The sequence below is a fragment of the Apis cerana genome, linkage group LG1 (assembly GCF_029169275.1).
Source record: "Apis cerana isolate GH-2021 linkage group LG1, AcerK_1.0, whole genome shotgun sequence".
Taxonomy (NCBI): Eukaryota; Metazoa; Arthropoda; class Insecta; order Hymenoptera; family Apidae; genus Apis; species Apis cerana.
The window spans coordinates 14430047-14446093 of record NC_083852.1 but is presented as its reverse complement, the minus strand read 5'-3'; the positions used below and the strand labels follow the sequence as shown (position 1 = coordinate 14446093).

The 16047-nt window shown below is 37.4% G+C and overlaps 1 protein-coding gene across 34 annotated transcripts in view; it reads left to right on the top strand.

The window, feature by feature from the left end:
- Window positions 1-16047, top strand: part of LOC108003568 (mucin-5AC) — a 46943-nt gene that overhangs the window by 23686 nt on the left and 7210 nt on the right. For 20 of the 34 annotated variants that reach the window (XM_062075828.1, XM_062075816.1, XM_062075818.1 and 17 more), the window contains 12 exons: window positions 4964-5100; window positions 6137-6416; window positions 6629-6749; window positions 6982-7102; window positions 7726-7823; window positions 8542-8686; window positions 8788-8863; window positions 8953-9182; window positions 9329-9404; window positions 10841-11005; window positions 12140-12532; window positions 14537-14800. In XM_062075828.1, the coding sequence (XP_061931812.1) occupies window positions 4964-5100; window positions 6137-6416; window positions 6629-6749; window positions 6982-7102; window positions 7726-7823; window positions 8542-8686; window positions 8788-8863; window positions 8953-9182; window positions 9329-9404; window positions 10841-11005; window positions 12140-12532; window positions 14537-14800 (2106 nt within the window). The remainder of the gene's footprint in view (window positions 1-4963; window positions 5101-6136; window positions 6417-6628; window positions 6750-6981; window positions 7103-7725; window positions 7824-8541; window positions 8687-8787; window positions 8864-8952; window positions 9183-9328; window positions 9405-10840; window positions 11006-12139; window positions 12533-14536; window positions 14801-16047) is intronic. The other 14 variants (XM_062075942.1, XM_062075933.1, XM_062075963.1 and 11 more) reach the window with 9 other exon arrangements.

The following is a 16047-nucleotide window of genomic DNA, read 5'->3' as shown; positions in this document are numbered from 1 at the left end:
AAAAAAAAGAAGCTTTTCTCTACTCGTATCTTATTTCTTCTTTTATTTTCTTTGCTATAATCGCGCCTTTACGAGCCCTATTTTCTCTTCGATTTAGCGCTAGTAGAAATGCATTTCAGTTCCATTACGTTCCGGAAAAAAAAAAGTTTCGTCATATTGGACGTCTTTTAGACGTTTCCTTAGATTTTTCTGCTCGCCGCATTTGTTCTCGCCTGCACGGCAATGGATAACATATATTTTTACTATATCGCTTGATCCTTCCACCATAGGTGGTGCGTAATATGCTTCCCTTTGGACTTCAGGCCGATTGTAGCGATTAATCGTTGCAATTAGACCGCAGCAAATGAAACTTCAAAAACTTCGTTTGTCCACCTTGTTATTATGGTGGATCACGCATAGCCGTTCATTCATTTCTACGTAATTCCGTGTTTACGTGTTAACGGGGACGAGGCGCACATTTGGCGCGTTTTTCGAAAAACTCTCGATCGTGAAATTGCGACGATTAATCGTCTCTACGATCGGACAAGGGAATCAAACTCGAGACAATAATTTCCTTGTCGTACATAATGGCAGGATAATCGCGTCACCGACTAATGAGCAACGAATTTAATTATCGCTCGGGGGATGCGAGACGACACCTGCTAATATTAGACGAATTTGGTGGCAAATTACGCCCACGCGAAACCATCAACTTCGCCTAACAAATTAATCAATGCGTTACACGGATTAGTATTCGCGATCCGTTGATCCGCAGGCCTCTCGTTGACATTCCAATATATCCGCGTATATATTCCTTCAACAATTGAACTTCAATGGAATTAGGATTCTCATTTTTTTTAATTTCTTTCCGGCAAATGCAAAAATTTATCCGCACCGTAGCACTTTTATCGCAAGAACATCCTGCAATTTTTTTTTTACGCTGGAAGGAGTCTAATCGTTTTCGAGAAAACTAGCGTTGACCCATATTTTCGCCGCGATTACCGCGATTTTACTAAATTCTGTTCGGTCTGAAAATTATTCCCGTCTGGCCTATTTTCCATTGTCTACGCTACGACACGACGAGTAATCGATGCTATAGTCCTGTGTGTATTGCAGATGAAAATGTGGTAAAATGTGGCGAATCTACGTAAAAATTCGATCGTTTCGTGGAAAACGATGGAGAAACAGCACTTGTGAAATATGAGCTCGGGTCATCAGATACGTTATATTGTGTCTTTTGCAATGATGTCCTTAATAATTATCGGTTCGATTCGACCATGAGTTATCCTTCGTGATCCGTTATCTCTGTTTAAACACATTAAACATCGCGTTTCGATGTAGTCAAATCCATAGGAATACAAATCGTAATTCGAAATTTCGATCGATAACAACGATGTTGTTTCCGTTCCAATTTCAATTTCTATTTCCATTTCGATTAAATTTGACGATAAAAGAAAACGATCGGATACAAATATTAACATTTTATTCCTATCTTAGATAATTGTTGATAATTAAAGGCAAAGAATGTTTTATAAGCGAAGCAACGAAAATATTCGACGAAAATAATTTTCCATCTACTCTCCAGTGTGAATTAATTTATTTATATATCGCGCGAAGGGAATATTATTGGAACGTATCACGACGAAAACGAAGAAATCTCTCATTTTTCTCGCTTCCTTTCCCTCCCGCGTTCGCAAACTTTTACTTTCATCCAGACTTCTTTCAAATGCATCTGCATTTAACGGGAACGCGAGTTATTCCTCTGGTAGAAATGAGAACGTTAGCCCGTGGAGATAATTAATTCATAGCCACCGAGTCGAGTGACGCTTGAAAATGGAAGGGAGTTAAAGTGTGAGTGAGAAGGAGGCGGACTTATCAGTTTCAGTGCCGGCTATTGATATGCCCGGAAATCCCCTTGACAGTTTTCTGAGTTGAATTAAAGGCTATGAACATGGACGACCGAGAAAAGTCAACTGACAATAATATTACGTGATTCGCGTCAATTCTCTGTATTTCAATTTAAAAAAAAAGGAAAAAAACCAATGAATTTTTATTTAATGCACAATTTTCACTCGCGATTACTTTCGTTGGTCACTTTCTACCGTTTTAATAGAATTGAATGATCTTTAAATGTCAATATCCAACGACCTCTTCTTTTCCTTCCTTTTTTTTTTAACCTTCGTTTTTTTTTTCTCTCTCGTTTTCCTCTCTCGTTCCATATTTTTGAACACTGAGCTTTTTCTATCTCAATGTTGAATTAATCTTACGTGCACATATATATATATATATATATATATATACTTGCACGTTGCACGATCTTTTCGATTAATTAGAATTTTGATTGTTTCTTTACTTTTTGTTCCGTTGTCGTGCTTGTGATATATAGATCTGAATTAAGTAAGCTTAGAAAATCTACTTATAAATGAAACGAAATGCATGCTTCCTGATGGAAGAATCCCACTTCCGAGACGATCGTTCTCGATGAAAAGATGAAACCATTCTTTATTATATCGATGACACGTGATTTAATAATTTCATGGCAACAGAAACAGAATCTTTCCTTACGAATGATTGAACAGAGAGCATAGATCTCTCTGCTCGGCTATTGTAGAACAAAATCGTCATCGCAAAACAGATGTGATCGATTAACTTTAATATAATAAACATTTTCAACTTCTTCAAATCAAACTGACCACGCGCACAGAAGATTGAATCAGTTTGTGAATTAATTGAACCATTGATTTTTCGATTCAACTCGTTCTCTGAAATGAGCAATAAATTGGTTTAACAGTCAGATCAACAAGAAACAGTACGATATGTATTAAAATTTCAACAACTTAAACATATGATCAATTTTGGGTCTTTTAAGACAGTAACTTTAATCAATGTAATCAATTTTAAGCCATTATATGTTTTTCAATATGTTCTTTAACGGAATGTATTAGTAAAAAAAATGCGATGTTTATATTTACAATTAACTTTTGCAAATGAAAATCAATAAACGATATTCTAAAAGTTGAGAAGCGATAATAAAATAATTCTATTTTTTTTTAGTTTAAAACTTTGGTGAACGACTCAGATTGTTGATGCAAGATTAATATATTTCACACACACATCATACGCAAACACGACACACATATCAACTTGTATCACTACTGTCAGTTACACACGCACACATGTATATCAGCTACGTTAGAATGATTGAAAATGAAGAAAGACTATCGTATAAACGGTTGGCGTCGCATCGATCATTTGTGCGCATGTCATTGTTGTTTATCCTAGCATTGTCCAACGAGAATAACCGTTCTAAAAGCGGAACCGTGAATCGGTCTTACATCCAACGAAAGTAACGGAACGCAACGGATGCACGTACGAGGATCTGTCTTCTCTCTCTTTCTCTCCTCTTCTCTTCTCTCTCTCTCCCTCATTCTTTTTATAAATGAAATTCATTAAAGCTTCTAATCACGCTTTAATCGAGCAAAGTTGACTCAATTTGCTCGATTTAAAATATGTCACAAATTACGTAATCATCCGCAAAACTTTTTCTCAAAACGAAAATTACAATGTTTTCAATTCATTCGATTTTTGGCGGTAATTTCAATGCCGTTTCTTTGACGGAGGATCGTTTTTCAAATCGAATTTAATTAACGATGGTAACGTCTCCGTGTTCCATGGATTTAACGGGAAATGGAAAACGAATTGTTGAACACAACACGGCATTGCACGGCGTCGAAATCATCGTGTCCAGTCTATGAAGAGAGATGGTAAAGTCTCTCCTCGAGAACTCGACGCGAGAACACAAGAGCAACTATGACCCACTCCAGACGCTTTCTTCGCTTTTGTCGCTTGTAATCGTCTTTCAGCAATGTTCTCTATCTTCGAGAGAGAGAGAGAGAGAGAGAGAGAGGAATGAGCACTACTTCTTCCAGGTGATGCTTTGTCAAGCAAGGGTAATAGGAAAATATGTTTAGAGAGCTAATTACCGTGTGCGGTAATTGATGAGAGAAGCGGATCTTGTTATGCGTTGTTACACGTTGTTGTATAATATAGAAAGGGAGGAAGAGAGAAACTTTACTTTCATTTCTTCTTTCCTACTGCTCTTTTTTTTAGCTTAGAAAATTATAGTGAAAATGAAATCTCGTCGGTGATGATGAACGAAACGAATGTGTCGCGGCAAACTCAAATCGATTTTATCTCAAGTGTTTGTAACGAGGAGAGCTGCGAGGAAGGTGATGTATGGTATCAGCGTAGTATAAAAATGTTTGTTTATTCTTTCTTTTTTTTTTTTTTTTTGCTAGCAGTGACGATCGAGGCCGAGGGATGGATTGATCCGCAAGCTCGAGAGTCGAGCGATCAGGACAATATTTGGATTAAGAGCAGAAGTCTCTGGTTGACCGTAAAAATGCACCGCATCACTCTGCCAGCCTAACTCTCCTCTCGACTCACTTTTTACCTCGCTACTATCCTCGATCCTCGCCGATTCACTATAATCTTATAGACAAATGCTTTTTCTTCTCTTTTTTATGTCGTATGCGTAATATGTCGCAGCTTCCCGCTTATTCTTCGTATTTTTTGCCTTGGGATGATTTCGCCTCGATTGTAAATTTCGTTTCTCGTGACACGGTGCACACTCTCGACCGCCGCTTAATTACCTTCATTATCAGAAATCGATTTCCATCTTTGAACGAAGCCTGAAGTGTCTCTCTCTTTCTCTCTCTCCCTCTCTCTTTCTTTAGCTCTCTCAACAAGTTCTTTTATAACTATGCGAGTTATAATAAAAAAAAAAAAAGAACTCGGGAAAAGAAAAACTTGTAAAAATCAATTCGTTTCGAATTCTCGATGGAAATCGAAAAATTGCTTTCTATCTTCCCTTTAAGGAAAAGGCGGTCGAGCGCGTGAACCGTGTAATCGGCTGTTCCTCGTGTTCGAAGGTTGAAAAAATCAAAAATGGAAAATCTCAAAGGATCATGATGATTCGTTTCAGGACCCACTTTGGAACCGCCATTGCCACGGCGAAAGAAATGTCCGGAGCTTGCGTACAAAACGCACGAATTCATCACGGCAGCCGATGGGGGTGGTATCGATGCCGTCGATTCCAACGTTGTAGCTGACAAAGTTCGAGTACGTGCGAGCACCAACTCGAATTGTTGCTTTTTTTATCTTCTTTTATTTTATTGTATATCGATTATGGGGACGATAATTGACAATAAACGTTACCGATGGGAATCCTAGATCCGGAAATACTTTCACTATTAACCCTTTGCTCTCCAGGACTTTTTCGCTCGGCCGAACAAACAACTCCCGTTCGGTGAATTTCTCAGCTAACTTAAAATTTCACACACAAATTAACGTTATTAAAACTTTTAAATATTCTAATATTTCATGTATCTTTGTAAATTTGTTGAATATTAAAGTCTACATTATTTTGCCTGATATTTTAATAATAACTAAATGCATCCTCGATTTGTCAAACATTGCGATAATTGATGTTTTTTCATCGAGACTTTACAATCCCAATAACGTGCTCTCACATTCACTGTATATTATTCTTGTTTTTCATTTATTTTTCTTATTATTATATCTCTATTTTCATTCTCTCTATCGTCAATTTCTTAACGAATAGGAATAATTTAATAATGAAAAATCAAACTCATCTTCGAACTAATTCTATTACCGTATCCCATATTTACAAAACTCAAAAACTCGGATTAACGTCGAAAATATAGTTTTATCCACGATCACGATCTAATTTGAGATAAAAAAATCTATTCGATAGTATTCTACGCTTTATAAAATTACACGTAAAGAGCTTAGGAATCTATTCGTGAAGCGATATTTTAAAAAATTGCCGCATTAAACCAAGGTTGTGGTGCCTGAGAGTCACTATTGGAGCGCAAAGGGTCAATGATGATTAAAGTATAAAAAGAAAAAGAAAGAATAAGGGACTGCAAAAAGAAGAAATGAAATTGCAAAAAGTAGTTTATTCAGAGATTTTTCCTGTATACAGCCTTCAGGACAATTTCTTCAAGTTCTTTGTCAACAAGTCGTCATCATCGAGTCTCCTTTCGCTTGACCCGTTTTTTTATAAACTCGGAAACCAAATTTTACGCTATTTTGAGAGAGAGAAAATCCCATTGAAGTAATATCATTATTGCAGGAAGTTACAACGCAGTCGGGTTTACCACCGAGTCAATTGAGCAAAGCAATCTCACGGATCAGCACCGAGTATCGGTTGCAGTTTGCCTGGCCTAGAAGACCCCAACTGACGAATGGCGAGACAGTGGCACCAGGAGTGATGGCTGCCGGACTCCCTGCAGGTACGACAGGACCACCTAGAAAGTCTCTCAGCATGGGAGCTCTTAAGCAGGGTATCGCTCCTACAGGGCCCGCCCCGGTTCACAAGAAACGTCCCGGTGATGTCGATCATAAGCGTGATGGTAAATGGAACATCTCGACAAACTTATAATCCTCCAGCTGTCCGCTTCCCAAAGTGTCTTGAGTCGTTCAAAGTAGAAAAAAGTGTCAAATTTTTAGTTACAAAGACATCACTCTTTCTCTTTGATCCTTTCTAACTGTTTCTTTCTTTCTTTCTTTCTCTCTCTTTTTTTTTCTTTTTTTTTTTTTTTTTTTCGTTATTAATGTTTCACAGGGATGCAAGCATCGGAGCTAGAACCTTTGGTCGGAGGAACTGGAACGGACACTATCGACGGAGTGGTGCCCGAGGGCGATGAGCGCGAGGAAGACATGTCGGACTTGAAAATAACTTTCAGGTCAGAGTTCAAAAAACGATATATAATTCGAAGCTAGCTTATCGAACGCAGTTCCTTATCGCGATATCGCGATGTTCAGACGACGGGGTTCAAAAGGAAGAACAAGAAAGCATCTACGACGATCCTAGAGTCGATTATAATCGATGTATATCCCCACACTAGTCGAGAGAAAAAAAAAAAGAAAAAAAAGATACGCCAATGCCCCAATACAACCACGATTGATTCTTTGCAGGGGTAAAAAATCAGGTAGGACCGTAAGGATATCGGATGATAAAGGGCTGAGCAAACCGCAGGAGAAACCGTTTCCCACTGCTGAAGTCATCGAGCTTAGACGACTCGCTGACGAGTACAAGGTAATTCCGGGAGCAAAGATGCCACTATTCCATTCCATTTTCTTTCGTGGATATTTATTCTTCGAGTTTCGTATTCGAAACGACATCCCCTTCCCTCCTTTCTTAGTGTCTTTCATTTCTCGAGTGTTTCCCGATGGGCTTTCGTCGTCCATAGTGTACCTTTAGTGGATACGTTGTGTGCCTTTGTAAATATTTTCAATTCCGTGTTGCAATCGTGTTACAAAGGTGAATCGATCACGAGTTCGTTTGAATTTGCATGCGTTCGTCTTATTCCAAAAATTTTCCAAAAACCGATTTCCAACCGATTTGATTCAATCACAACTGAAAATCATTTATCGAACACCGAACACGAGGAATTTTAACCATATTTCCTCAAAACTCGTACACATTGTACACATTGTGCATGTTTTTATTGACAATGAAATCGATTAAGATCGAGTAAGAATCGTTTGTACACAAAACAATGTGCGTGTCTCTTTCAAAGCATGTTCTCTGTATACGTATTCGTTCGTATGTGTGTGCGCGCGTGTGCGTTAGTGCAACTAGAAGCGCGTTATTATAGCTTAGTGTCTTCTAAGAAGATAAAAAAAAGAAACGGAATGATTGGTTCTCATTTACATTAGCATCGCGACTGGGGTTGCGGTCTGGCAGCCGAGGACGAGGCTTCGCTGTGGAAACGGGTCTCCAGTAACCACGCTCTCAACGCGCTGTCCCTTGCCAGGCCAGTACACTATTCCACTCTCAAACGTCATTTTCAATGTCACTACTGACGATCGAAATCGACAGTAAGAGATGTTAGTTTAACCCGATTAATAGAAATGTAACGAAACATTCACTGGTTCCACGGGCGGAAAAGAATATACAAAACGACGAATGAATACGAAACTAACGAAATAAAACGTCGTTAGAAATTAGAAATAACCGTCTGATATGAAACATGATGTTGGACTGTACATAACATGGCATACAATTACTTTATTCCTTGACTACACGATTTAATCGATCATTTTTCATGTTTACACAATACAAGTAGTATAGGTGTGCTTTCATAGCGAACTCAATCAACGTGTAACGTGTAACACGTTTAAATTCTGTCGTGACACTTTATAAAAAAGAAAAAAAAAACGACGTTGATGAATTAATTGGACAAGTTCTGTCATTTATTCGTTAAGATTCGTTAGCTCGGTTATTTTGAAGAAAAAGAAAAAAACAAACAAACATTTCCATTCATACACGCGCACGAACATTCACACAACTGTGAAAGAAAAAAAGAAGAAAAGAAAAGAGTCAAACGTAGTTGTACAGGGAATGAATTCGCATCTTTCACACGGGTTTTGTCGTAGCTGCCTTTTATTTCTTCCACGCGATGTGTCTTCTGCCTCGTGCCGAATTGCAACAGTTCGGGGGAAAAAGCCAGTGACGAATGATTGCGTATTTAGGTCAGTAACGAAGGAAGAGAAAGAAAAAGAGAACACGAGAAAAGTTGCTCCGGTTACTGCCGCGATGACCATGCCTCCTGCGGGTCGACCATCTTCGGTTCAAGCTAGACCCATTCATGGAATTTTGCAGGATGATTCTAAAGCGGTATGTGGATCATTTCGTTTCAGTCACACTAACTCAGTCGGCTAAGTCAGTCATCGGTCTCATTCGACTCTACGTGATAATTATTACACATTGTCGAACAGGATACGGAAAGAGCTATTGCTCGCGCAAGAAAAGATTTCTTGATCCGCCATCATCTGGATCGTACTACTGGCGTGGGTGAGTAATATTAAAAATCAATTCTCAAACACGGTGAAAACTTTGTAAAATCATTTTTCTTTTTTTTCTCCTCCTGCGTTGTAACACAGGCGATGGTGCACTGCTTCCCTCTCCAACGAGAGAAAAGTTGGAGCCCGTGATACCACGACGTCGAGAGGAAACGAAAGAGCACCGCGAAGAAATTCAGCCTAAAACGAAATCCAGCCCTAAGAACAGTCCAAGAACCGGTCGTTCGCAGAGTCTTGGTCCAACTGTGACGGAACGTCGATCACCTAAACGTCAGCCGCCTCGTGCGCCTTCCGTCACTAAAGATGCCAAGGTATTAATTAATTTAGAAAACATCTCTTGTACGCGATATATAAACAACGATTTGTTTGATCGAAATGTAAAATATTGAATTGCTCGAAATAATTTGAAGATTTGAATCCTTGATATAAAATTATCGATCGAATTCCCTTTGTTTAGGAAAAGGAGAAGGAACCGAAGGACAAGGAGAAAGAAAGGGAGAAAGGCGGTGAGCCTGAAAGGCATCCACGACCGAGTAAGTAAGATGAACGAGCATCGATACATCCTTCGTCATCTCTCTTTGTATCGATATATATATAGTCGATCGATTTAGCATTCAAGAGATCGCACTACCAAATCGATTGGCGCTCGTAATTTCGTTACGAGTTCCTTTTGCATTTTCGTGCATATATCATTGAATTTTATTGGATAGAAATCCATACATTATATTTATAGTATATATATGTATATATATATATATATACTATACATATATTATGCGAGTTTGGTCTGCTGTTTGCTCTTGTGAGTCCCAAAAGCCAAACCGTTCGTCATACCTGATCGTATTTACCCCTTTTCGAATCGTGTTGCAAAAGACATTCACCGCTATTAAGAGTATTATTACGTATTTACATTTGTATTTCTTTTTTCTATCAAAAGTCATCAATAATTATAAAATCGATCTATATTTCTTTCTTATTAAATGGACTCTTTCAAGCGGTCTATGTCTAATACGTTAACTGCCAAATGGTCGTTAATGTTTAGGCATATGCATGACACTCCTGTTTAATCGTTTCTATATCTCTGTTTCTGCCTTTGAGTCCACATCTATAGTAACTATAGTAGACCTATTGATTGTCCGTACAGAAAATTTTGCGACATGTTGTCTCCCCTTTTTTCCCTGAACGGCCTCCGGAAACCGTGGAATAGCCTTGAACCAACTCGTTTAACCGTTCCTTGTTACATTAGAAAGTTCGATGTCGGCCAGACTGAAATAATGTCAATCAAGTATAAATCAAAACCAACGATAAAGGTATCCCATCTTTAACGAATCATTAATGAAAAAAAAGTTTAACATCTTTTACAAAATGATACTACATCGACGTACTCAATCCAATCATCGATAATCACATTGTTTCACGTATCAATAATATCGTTTCATATATATATATATATATATATCGTAATCATTCACCAGTCACATCTCTTCGATCTACCATCGTCTTTCATCATCTTTCGTCACTCGGTCGTGTACTCGGCCAAATAGTCATCGTCATTATGCCTAATCCATCGAATCATCTATGCGGTAAGGAACAAGCACTCGTATGTTAGTCGTAATCGCATCGCTTCAACTTCATCTCATCTCTCAGCTCTTTGAAATCGAAAGCGTCTCACAAGAGAAAAGAAAAGAAAAAAATGTACGCGATTCGATGTCTGCCAATGTTTGTGTTTTTTGATTGAGATGCATCGAGATAGATAATACTTTGATAAAAATAAACGTCCCTTTACCTCATCCTTTCGCCTCCCCTATTTCCCCTTTTTTCTTTTTGTTTTCAATCTCTGCCTCTCTTTCTCTCTGTCTGTCAATCTATTCAGTCATTAATCAGGCTAAAAGTTGCTCGCGCGAGATCGATCGCGATCAGATCGACGATCGTGTCCGAGCATTGCGATCGGATTGATCAGGAGTGGTAGCGGGTGTTTCAGTCACGGGCCCTGGCCGCGTGCGTTGGAGCATACGGGAACCGTCGACGGTTTCCTCGACGGGTTCGTCGACCAGCGTGCCACCATTACCGCCACCACCCTCGGGCCCAGGGCCTACTCCGTTCTACAGGAGGTCCCCGCAGGTCCATCGGAAATGTACGTTCTCTGTACCACGTACCTGCTGCCCGCTAGCCCGACTTTCACGTATTTCAGATATCTCTATAAACCTTTACTCCCGCACCAATTACCATGGTCACTATTTATACCTTACTCACCGTACTAACTATCTCTATCTTTAACCCTTAAACAGTTTAAATAATTAAATGTAGGAGATAGAATGATTGTTGAACGTACACAAATTTGTATTTAATCATCCCGTTCTATTTCGAAATTAAACTGTTAAAGGGTTGAACCGCTGAATCGAATCCGTTGCTCTTAACGATAATAATAAACGTGATGAGAAACTTCTTGAAAAATTAGTTAGGATTAAAGTCGAATTTCTAACGATTATTACTGATAATAATTGAGATACATTTCGTATGGGTTCGAAAGTTTGTGGGTGAAAATTTTTTCTTGTTTAAACGATTCCCGAATCGTTCGCAAATCAAAACTCCGACAAATATTTGATCAAAACTTATTCTTTCTCCCCTCTTGTAACTGTTCAAGATTCATCTATGCTCGAATATTTTTCGAGATTACACGCGTCGTTTGTTCGATCAGTTCCAGGATGATTCGAAACAATTTTCAAAACAATGAGACTGACATTATATGTATATACCTATATACACCTATATGCGTATATGCAATGAAATTCCGCGACCAACTTTCTCGTCTATTGTCGACGCGATACACTTATTGCGTCCATAGCTACTGGAAATGCAAGTGCGAGAAAACCTCGATATTCGAGTGTGGACGTAATTCTGAGCGGCTTGATAATGCCGATATATCCTTGAGCCCTCGTTAACCTCTCCAATAAAAAAATAAATCTCAACATATGCGATGCAACCTTGCTTAAAATGTATTACAATTACGAATCTTTGATACGAATCATCATATATCACGATTCGTTTAGAAACTCGTCAATATTCACACGTATTTCGAAAAATATTTCGAAATATTTCGATCGAATATTCGAGCTGTCTCAAATTCATAGATAGATATTTTACATCACGCAAATGCATAAACATTTCAAGCAAGGTATTGCGCCAATGAGAGCTGTCTTACACGTAAATTCCCTTAATCGAAACGACGCTTTATTCATCATTGTACTTTGTGTACCGTATGTTTTAGCCTTCCTCGCAACCACAGCTCCCCCCTATCGCCCCCTTCATCACATCAAACCCTCAACCACTACCACGAGTACTACCACAATTACCACTACTACTACCACAACCACTATCACTACCACTACAAACACAACAAGTACAAGCGTAAAACCCCCGGTAAAACATTCGATTCATACGAGTGTCCATCACCCACCTACGTCGAGCGCTGCTGCTGCGGCCAGGCCGGACCGTGTTAAAGATATAAGCCGATCCCACCAAGGTCCAAACGAAGCTCAGGCAAAAACGGGCCGCGACCAGTCAGCTGCGGCTGCGGCCGCAGCCGCCGTCGCCGATCCATCCAAATCATCCTCCGATAGTCGATACGCGTCAAACCAAGCCGCTACCGCCGTCCAACCTAGTAAGTAGCATGCTCTCTGTCAGAAAAAGACCTGTGTTCTTCTCCGTTGCCTTATATATATATACATTCATATATATATATATATATATATTTATCCGCTCGAACACAATTTAAAACAATGCTTTCCGTGTGTTCGTTGGTGTCGTTATCGTTGTTATTATCATTGTCGTAATCGATATCGTTGTCGTTATCTTTATATCGTTGTCTTTGTATATTTGTTATTATTATATACATATAATACTTTTTTCTCTCTCTTTCTTTTCTTCTCTATTTATCTATCTATCTATCTATCTCTTCTTCGCCTCGATTATCTATACCAATTTTTTCTCCATTTCTATTTTTCTCGTTGATTCGCTACTCGAATCCCTAATTTTTTTTTTTTGTTTACTTTCACATACACGTTCTCTCTCTCTTTTTCTCATATCGCCTATCTCCTTGGTACTCTTTCAGAGCAATAGCGTTCGGAAGTGAAGCTATTCCTGAAGTTTACACTTTAATACAATTCTTTTTCCCGCGCGAAATAGAGCGCCTATGAGTTCTTCCTTTCTCGTCACGCTTTCATCGTATAGATTACATATAGATCGTATATACAGATATATATATATATATGTGTGTATATATATATATGAATATATTTACCACGTTTTCACTCGAATCGGACGATTCTTCGCGATTGTGTTTTTAAATCTACTCTACTACTTCTCTCTACTAATATCTACGTCGTCTAGCTGTCAAATCAAGGGATTCGAGATAGCTTTGCGTATATCTGATTGTGGTCTATATTTTTTTCACTACGCTGAATTCATCTCGCTAAATTCGTTCCTTTGCGCATAGCCGGAGCTGTCGACTGTTTGTTAGATCAGCTTTTCGCACCAACACCCGCGCCTAACCGTGAAATCGAATCACTCTCTAAAGACTCTTGAACAGAAAAAGGAACAGAAAGAAGAAAAGAAACGTGTTTGGAACGAGTCAGGTGACCGTTGAACGTAAGTGTGTGCTTCCAACGTTGATCTTTCGTTTAGAGGATACAAAAATTTTCTTTACAGAGGAACAGACACACGATTTTACTTACGATTTTACTTCGTAATATGAGTATTAAGCAATGCGTGACTCTTCTGCTCGTTCTCTTTCTTTCACATTCTTTTTCTTTATATTTGTTTTTCTCTTTTTCTGATCATATCTGAAACATTCGCAGGATTCTGCTTTTTGTTGAACACGGGGACAACTACAAGGGGAAGCAGAGAAAAAAGGAAAGCAGATTATCCGTGATATTTCACCGCTCAGTGCAATCGAGTACATAAATGTGCGATAGAGAGAGAACAATAGCCTGTATGCTAGAGCCCTTTGTCAACCTGTTGCGTGGCCGTGCAATACAGCTGCACATTTACACACATTCTATACGTCACACCTAACCTAGTATTCTTTCTACTTCACCAATCTCTCTCTCTCTCTCTCTCTCTCTCTCTCTCTCTCTCTCTCTCTCTCTCTCTCTCTCTCTCTCTTCTCTCTTCTGTTTATCTCTTTCTGTTTATCTATCTATGTATGTATCTGTATATTCGTACAAATACATATATGTTTCTTCCTGCATCCTGAGTACGCTAGTGTACTTTTTATTGAAATGTTCCCATTTCGTAGATTCCTCGTGTAATCGCGAATCATAATCGATTTTCGATATCAGCGCTCGATGACTCGATCAATGTTTCAATCTCCACTCCTGTTTAAATATCGTTAACTACCAACGGTAAGAACGAGATAAAAATCCTTTTTAAATACGTAAATATAGAGTGTCTCGATAAAATGTAAATAGTACAGAGTATCTCGATAGAAAGTAGGATACTTTAGGATAGAAAGTATCCTGAAATTTAAATAAAACAAAAGAAGAGAAAAGAAAATGTATACATATATATAAAAAATATTCGAAACATCGAGTGCATTCCCGCTCGAGCTCGAGCGACAGGATGGTTATATACAAAAATCATTGAAAGTGTCAACGAAACATTCCAGTGACGGCAGAGCCACAAGTAAACGGGGACGTGACAGGTGGAGAGTCGAGTGTCGCGTCGACACCACCGTCCCAGTCTCAGGCGCCAGTTTCAGCCACCGCCGCAAGCCCGTGGATCGACGACGAGCCGGTAGTGAAAAGTCCGCCAGAGCCAACCAGGGTAAAGTCGCCGGAACAGATGATCATGCGCTCACCGGAACCGGTCAACTGGACGGTTCCATTAGACACCGGGAAAACATTCACTGTCACGCAAAACGTTAGAGAAGGTAACTAGAACTTTTAACATTTGTTCGTTTCTTTTTTCTTTTTTTTTTTTCGAGAAAGAAAAATACAAAATTCAACTCTACTCATTAATAAACGCCGTAGAATTTTCGTATTATATTGTACATGTAATATGTACATCGAACTTCGAACGGGTCAAGATTCTTGAACTTGAAACTTCAGAATCACAGTATCAATCTATTTATAATAATGAGAATATGAAATTTTTAAAAAATTTAAGAAAATAGACAAAAAATATTAGATACATTACGCATCTTTTAAAATAAGGATGATAGATAATGTTGATTGACCAATCTTTGTCTTAATGCATTATAGATGAAAACTATAATTTTAATTTTAATTAATTAATTATATATATATTAGTTATCAAAAATAAAAATATTCAATTAGAATTATTATTTATTAACATGATTTTTTGAAATAGATATTTAAAATATTTTACATTGTGTAAATTTTAGAGATCTTTAAATTAATTCAATTTATATTATTTCAAAAAAGTGGAGAAATGTAAATCTAAAGTCTAATTAAAAGAATGGATTATATTCGAAATTTAAAAATTCATTATTGTTTTTCACGTGTCATTAAGCTTAAAATATATTTGAACAACTTGTCAAAAAATTACTGATTTAAATAACCTCGAAATATTATTAAGAATATTTCAAATAATTTTTTCTTATACATATAACCGATAATTAACCTTAATTTTTGTGTTATATATAAATTTTATACTATGTATAATTATTTGAACGAGTAAGTAAATAAAAAATTTAAGAAATGATTGAAACAAGATATAAAAATTGCAGTTGCACTTTTCAAGTTGTAAATAATTTAATTTTACTTTTTAGATAAATCGAAAAAGACATTGAATGTAACGGAAGTAATGCTTCTTATTCGATCGTCGAGTTGTTTTATTTCATTTAATGCAAAGTTAAATTCTTTATAATTTAATAAATAGTTTTAATGAATATTTTTGCGTATCAACTTTTGTATTTGTTTTAATCTTTAAAAATTACTTTAGACTTTCTAGCTATATATAGAAGCGTGCAACGATATCATATCATTTTTTTTATATCTTTTTTGATTTTGATTGAATTTTAAAATAAGATTTAAAATAAGATAAACTGTTATTATATATTATATGACATATAATATATATATGTCATATATATCCAATATTTTAAATATATAAATACATAAAATGTATATAAAGTTATATGTAGCTGAAATATTT